The sequence below is a fragment of the Oncorhynchus masou genome, unplaced genomic scaffold, assembly GCF_036934945.1.
Source record: "Oncorhynchus masou masou isolate Uvic2021 unplaced genomic scaffold, UVic_Omas_1.1 unplaced_scaffold_3928, whole genome shotgun sequence".
Classification (NCBI taxonomy): Eukaryota; Metazoa; Chordata; class Actinopteri; order Salmoniformes; family Salmonidae; genus Oncorhynchus; species Oncorhynchus masou.
Genome location: NW_027010331.1, coordinates 23,145 through 30,761, shown reverse-complemented (window position 1 = coordinate 30,761; position 7,617 = coordinate 23,145). Strand labels below are relative to the sequence as shown.

The window sequence follows — 7,617 nt, the reverse complement described above, 5'->3', positions numbered from 1 at the left end:
GACAATGGTGATGATGGTGACCATGGTGATAACGGTGACAATGGTGATGATGGTGACCGTGGTGATAACGGTGACAATGGTGATGATGGTGACCATGGTGATAACGGTGACAATGGTGATGATGGTGACCATGGCGATAACGGTGACAATGGTGATGATGGTGACCATGGTGATAATGGTGGACATAGCGATGATGGTGACCATGGTGACCATGGTGATAATGGTGACCATTGTGATTATTGTGACCGTGGTGATAATGATGACCATGGTGATAATGGTGACCGTGGTGATAATGATGACCATGGTGATAATGGTGACATAGTGATAATGGTGACCATGGTGATAATGGTGACATAGTGATAATGGTGACCATGGTGAAAATGGTGACATAGTGATAATGGTGATACCTTTAGAAGTTGGGAACACAAATGTAACGTAACAGGCTTAATAATTCACAGAATCCTGCTATTAAATATACTGCATATTAGATTTGAATCTTAGCCTACCTCTTTACTTCCGCCCAGTGGGAGACCTAGTAAATACAAGTAAATACAGAAGTATTTTTGCCATGAAGACAGTACAATGAGGCAGCAACAAGGACAGACAGAAACTAATTCAAGCCAAGGCAACAGAGTGTTTTCAACGTTTTATTTGTAAAAGTTACCAAACTATGGTATGTTGATAGTACAGACTGGGAAATGATTCACATTCACATTTGATAACAAAAAAATAGTCGGATCAAATTTACACAAAGTTAAAATGTCTAATAAAATTTACTTTGGGAAAAATATCATTTTCAACTTTCAAACCAAAGACACCAGTTAGACTGGTACCTGGATAACGACCATTTTTCAAATACTTCACAATCTGTACGTGCCACAAGATCATCTCAGACGAGAGGGTACTGATGTCTAGTAAGCACCTCTAGTTGATCTGGTAGCAGCTGGGACCAGGCACTGAACCCTCCCTCCTGAAGGGATACTTCTCTCCTCTCTCTCAGTTCCTAGTTGCGTGGAATAGACCCCAGCGTTGGTCCCCAGTGTTGCAGCGTTTTAGTTTGTCTCTCCAGCCGTTCACTATGGCCAGGTAGTCTTCCTCTGAGAACTCCTAGGAAAGACACAAGATACAGGATAACATGGGTTTAACAGTCCAACGAAGTATCAAAATCAAATCAAATTGTATTGGGAGAAGACTAACTACCAATTGGATATCACGAAATTGGAGAGAAAAAAGGGGTAACAAGTCAACAATAGCAATATACAGGGAGTACAGGTACAGAGTCAATGTGGAGGCTAAATACAGGGGGTACTGGTACAGAGTCAATGTGGAGGCTATATACAGGGGGTACCGGTACAGAGTCAATGTGGAGGCTATATACAGGGGGTACCGGTACAGAGTCAATGTGGAGGCTATATACAGGGGGTACCGGTACAGAGTCAATGTGGAGGCTATATACAGGGGGTACCGGTACAGAGTCAATGTGGAGGCTATATACAGGGGGTACCGGGTACAGAGTCAATGTGGAGGCTATATACAGGGGGTACTGGTACAGAGTCAATGTGGAGGCTATATACAGGGGGTACCAGTACAGAGTCCATGTGGAGGCTATATACAGGGGGTACCGGTACAGAGTCAATGTGGAGGCTATATACAGGGGGTACCAGTACAGAGTCAATGTGGAGGCTATATACAGGGGGTACTGGTACAGAGCCAATGTGGAGGCTATATACAGGGGGTACCAGTACAGAGTCAATGTGGAGGCCATATACAGGGGGTACCAGTACAGAGTCAATGTGGAGGCTATATACAGGAGGTACTGGTACAGAGCCAATGTGGAGGCTATATACAGGGGGTACCAGTACAGAGTCAATGTGGAGGCTATATACAGGGGGTACCAGTACAGAGTCAATGTGGAGGCTATATACAGGGGGTACCAGTACAGAGTCCATGTGGAGGCTATATACAGGGGGTAGCGGTACAGAGTCAATGTGGAGACTATATACAGGGGGTACCAGTACCGAGTCCATGTGGAGGATATATACAGGGGGTACCAGTACAGAGTCCATGTGGAGGCTATATACAGGGGGTACCGGTACAGAGTCAATGTGGAGGCTATATACAGGGGGTACCAGTACAGAGTCAATGTGGAGGCTATATACAGGGGGTACTGGTACAGAGCCAATGTGGAGGCTATATACAGGGGGTACCAGTACAGAGTCAATGTGGAGGCCATATACAGGGGGTACCAGTACAGAGTCAATGTGGAGGCTATATACAGGAGGTACTGGTACAGAGCCAATGTGGAGGCTATATACAGGGGGTACCAGTACAGAGTCAATGTGGAGGCTATATACAGGGGGTACCAGTACAGAGTCAATGTGGAGGCTATATACAGGGGGTACCAGTACAGAGTCCATGTGGAGGCTATATACAGGGGGTAGCGGTACAGAGTCAATGTGGAGACTATATACAGGGGGTACCAGTACCGAGTCCATGTGGAGGATATATACAGGGGGTACCAGTACAGAGTCCATGTGGAGGCTATATACAGGGGGTACTGGTACAGAGCCAATGTGGAGGCTATATACAAATTATTACAAATTTGTCCGTCGTATTAAAATCAACAAAATGTCAGCCTCAATGCTTTATCCTGTTTAAAATTCGTGACGGAAAAACACGTTTGGATGTTGATGTTTCGTATTGTCTAAAAATAGAGAAACCAAAAGCCCACCTTGCCTATTTTAAAAAATCCCGCCAGCTCATGTTGTTGTTGTTGCCTGATGCAGGACTCTAGTGCCAGAGAAGAGAGACTCTCAGACTGAAAACACATCCATTAATTGAGGAGAAAATAAGTCAATTTGTGCCACAGTTTATACTACGTATAGATCAGCGGTCTAACTCCCCCTAGTGGTAGTGTGGTGCAATGACAGAATGACGCGATTTACCACAATCTGTCACCATATACCACAAACAGTCAGGGCATAAGCAGACAATAAACAGACAGCAGCAGCAGCATAAAAATGAGGGGGGAGGGTCAATGTAAATAGTCTGGGTTGCCATTTGATTAGCTGTTCGGGAGTCTTATGGCTTGGGGGTAGAAGCTGTTAAGACGCCTTTTGGACCTAGACGTGTTGCTCGGGTACTGCTTGCCGTGCGGTAGCAGAGAAAACAGGCTATGACTAGGGTGGCTTGAGTCTTTGGCAGTTTTTAGGGCCTTCCTCTGAACAGTTGGTCAGCGCATGCTCGGAGTACACGTCTTGGTAATCCGTCTGGCCCTGCGGCCTTATGAATGTTGAGTGGTTTAAAGGTCTTACTCACATTGGCTATGGAGAGTGTGATCACACAGTCGTCTGGAACAGGTGGTGCTCTCATGCATGCTTCAGTGTTGCATGCCTCGAAGTGCGCATAGAAGTCATTTAGATCGTCTGGTAGGCTTGCGTCACTGGGCAGCTCACGGCTGTGCTTCCTTGTAGTACGTAATAGTTTGCAAGCCCTGCCACATCCAACGAGTGTCAGAGTAGTACTATTTGATCTTAATCATGTATTGACGCTTTAACTCTTTGATGGTTCATCGGAGGGAATAGCGGGGTTTCAAATAAGCGTCCGGGTTAGAGTCCCGCCCTTGAAAGCGGTAGATCTACCTTTAGATCAGTGCGGATGTTGCCTGTAATCCATGGCTTCTGGTTGAGGTATGTACGTACGGTCACTGCACTTATTGATGAAGCCAGTGATTGATGTGGTGTACTACTCAATGCCATTGGAATAGTCCCGGAACATGTTCCAGTCTGTGCTATCAAAACAGTCCTGTAGCTTAGCATCTGCGTTATCTGACCACTTCCGTATTGATCGAGTCTACTGGTACTTGCTTGTAAGCATCAATCAGGAGGATAGAGTTATGGTCAGTTTCACCAAATGGAGGGTTGAGGGAGAACTCTGTACGCATCTCTGTGTGTGGAGTAAATGTGGTCCAGAGTTTCTTTCCCCTATGGTTGCACATTTTACATGCTGGTAGAAATGAGGTAAAATGGATTTAAGTTTCCCTGCAATAACTTCTTCGATATAGGGGGCACTCTTTTAATTTTTGGATAAAAAAACGTTCCCGTTTTAAACAAGATATTTTTTCACGAAAAGATGCTCGACTATGCATATAATTGACAACTTTGGAAAGAAAACACTCTGACGTTTCCAAAACTGCAAAGATATTGTCTGTGAGTGCCCCAGAACTAATGCTACAGGCGAAACCAAGATGAAATTTCATACAGGAAATGCCCCAGATTTTGAATGCGCTGTGTTCCAATGTCTCCTTATATGGCTGTGAATGCGCCAGGAATTAGCCAATACTTTCTGTCGTTTCCCCAAGGTGTCTGCAGCATTGTGACGTATTTGTAGGTATATCATTGGAAGATTGACCATAAGAGACTACATTTACCAGGTGTCCGCTTGGGGTCCTCTGTCGAAATTATTGCGCAATCTCCAGCTGCGTCCACTTTTCCATTAGGTTCAGAGGAGAAAGGCAACTGCCACGAATGATTTATCATCGAATAGATATGTGACAAACACCTTGAGGATTGATTCTAAACAACGTTTGCCATGTTTCTGTCGATATTATGGATTTAATTTGGAAAAAAGTTTGGCGCTGTAATTACTGAATTTTCGGGGTTTTTTCTTATCCAAACGCGATGAACAAAACGGAGCGATTTCTCCTACACAAATAATCTTTTTGGAAAAACTGAACATTTGCTATCTAACTGAGAGTCTCCTCATTGAAAACATCCAAAGTTCTTCAAAGGTAAATGATTTTATTTGCATGCTTTTCTTGTTTTTGTGAAAATGTTGCCTGCTGAATGCTAGGCTTAATGCTATGCTAGCTATCAATACTCTTACACAAATGCTTGTGTAGTTATGGTTGAAAAGCATATTTTGAAAATCTGAGATGACAGTGTTGTTATGGTCTAGAGACTAGTCAAGGACCATATCACCTCCACCCTACCTGACACCCTAGACCCACTCCAATTTGCTTACCGCCCAAATAGGTCCACAGACGATGCAATCTCAACCACACTGCACACTGCCCTAACCCATCTGGACAAGAGGAATTCCTATGTGAGAATGCTGTTCATCGACTACAGCTCGGCATTCAACACCATAGTACCCTCCAAGCCTATCATCAAGCTCGAGACCCTGGGTCTTGACCCCGCCCTGTGCAACTGGGTACTGGACTACCTGACGGGCCGCCCCCAGGTGGTGAGGGTAGGTAACAACATCTCCTCCCCGCTGATCCTCAACACTGGGGCCCCACAAGGGTGCGTTCTGAGCCCTCTCCTGTACTCCCTGTTCACCCACGACTGCGTGGCCACGCACGCCTCCAACTCAATCATCAAGTTTGCGGACGACACAACAGTGGTAGGCTTGATTACCAACAACGACGAGACGGCCTACAGGGAGGAGGTGAGGGCCCTTGGAGTGTGGTGTCAGGAAAATAACCTCACACTCAACGTCAACAAAACTAAGGAGATGATTGTGGACTTCAGGAAACAGCAGAGGGAACACCCACCTATCCACATCGATGGAACAGTAGTGGAGAGGGTAGCAAGTTTTAAGTTCCTCGGCATACACATCACAGACAAACTGAATTGGTCCACTCACACAGACAGCATCGTGAAGAAGGCGCAGCAGCGCCTCTTCAACCTCAGGAGGCTGAAGAAATTTGGCTTTGTCAGGATTTGGCCAGGATTGTTCCGGTTGTTGGTCACTAGATGCCCCCATTGTGCTTTTTGTCCTTATGTTTTTCCCTTGTTCCCCATTATTATTTGCACCTGTGTCTCGTTTCCCCTGAGTGTATTTAAACCCTTAGTTTCCCTCTGTTCTGTGCTCTGTGTTTGTATGTTAGCACCCTGCCCTAGTGTTCTGTGTGCTCTTGTCGATTCCGGGTGACGTTCTTGTGGTATTCTGTTTTTTGTTTTTGTTTATTTTTGGTGAGTTTCTTTTGAGGTCTTTTTGTGTTTTACCTACCACCTTTTGGATTTGCCATTTTTTGTATTTTAGGATTTTTCTTTATTAAATACACCGTCTTAAGTACTGCTGTGTCTGCCTCATCTTCTGGGTTCTGCTGTCTATTCATGGCTCAGTTGGTTAAGTGACTGTTTCTCACTCCGGAGACCCAGGTTCAAAACCGGGTCCTGACAGAAACACAGAGCCAAAAATGAACCCAGAGGCAGCCAGTTCCCAGGACCTTTTTCCACGCTGTTCCACCACCAGGAGACTGTCCAACGCCACGAAGCCGCCCTGGTTCAGCAAGAGGCCTTAATGGCTAGACATTCTCATCTTCTGTCGGAGATGCTGACTTCCATTAAGCAAATATCTGATCGACTTACCCCGGCAACAGTTCCCGTTCCAGTACCTCAGGTTCACGTACCCATGGCAGTTAACCCCTGGCTGAACCTCGTCTTCCACCTCCCCAACGGTTCTCAGGTGATCCAAGTGCTTGTAAAGGGTTTCTCACTCAATGTTCTCTCTCCTTCGAGCTGCAACCCTCGTCGTTTCCCACCGACTGGTCTAAGATCGCATATATCATCACCCTGCTGTCGGAAAAGCCCTGGCCTGGGCTACTGCTGTGTGGGATGCCCATAGTTCCTGCTGTGCCAGCTACTCTGCCTTTGCTGAGGAATTCAAACGAGTGTTCCAAGGCCCAAGCAGTGGTTCTGACTCAGCCAAACAGCTCCTGACTCTCCATCAAGGTTGGCGCAGCGTGACGGACTATGCCATCCAGTTCCGCACGGTGGCAGCAGCGAGTGGCTGGAACAACGAGGCGCTCACGGTGTGCTTTCTGAAAGGCCTTTCCGACACTATCCAAGATGAACTGGCCACTCGGGAACCACCGGACAATCTCGAGTCCCTGATCAAGTTGGCCTCACGCATTGACCAGCGTCTGAGAGAGAGAACTCAACCGTAGACCTCTAGCCCCTATCAGTCCCAGCTCCGAGTCCCCACCTTTATCATCGCTGGCACAACCGGAACCCATGCAGATTGGACGCATCTCCCAGGCTGAGAGAGACCGCCGGATGAGGGAGCGACGCTGTCTATATTGCGGCAAACCGGGCCATTTCCGTTCCACGTGTCCCGGGCTCCAGGGAAACGCTTTGTCCCGTACAGACCGTTGGGAACTGTAACGGGAAACATAACCTCCTCCCATCCGTCCAACTCCCGTCTGCTCATTCCAGTCACCCTCTCCTGGGACAACCACAAGCTTCACCTTCAAGCCTTGGTAGACTCTGGAGCCGCAGGTAACTTCATGGATGGTGTCTGGGCGAAGGAGAATGGCGTTCCCTCTGAACCTCTAAGTGACCCCATGAGGGTTACTACATTGGATGGAAGCCCTTTGGGATCTGGACTTGTCACTCATGTCACTACCTCCTTGCGACTTTCAGTTTCACAACACCAGGAATTGATGAACTTTCATTTGATCTCCTGTTCCGAGTTCCCTCTCGTCCTTGAATACCCCTGGCTTCACAGCCATAACCCTCACATCGACTGGTCTGTGGGCACTATCAAGCAGTGGGGTCCTACGTGCCAAGCTACTTGTATTTTCCAGAATTCCCCGAGTTCTACTCCCGAGTC

General features: G+C 46.8%; 1 protein-coding gene across 1 annotated transcript in view; it reads right to left on the bottom strand.

The window, feature by feature from the left end:
- Positions 1-634: 634 nt before the first annotated feature.
- Positions 635-7,617, bottom strand: part of LOC135534756 (uncharacterized) — a gene marked incomplete at its 5' end in the record, with an annotated part of 29,344 nt that continues 22,361 nt past the window's right edge. Inside the window, one exon of the mRNA XM_064961639.1 lies at positions 635-1,107. Coding sequence (XP_064817711.1) covers positions 997-1,107 — 111 coding nt within the window. The remainder of the gene's footprint in view (positions 1,108-7,617) is intronic.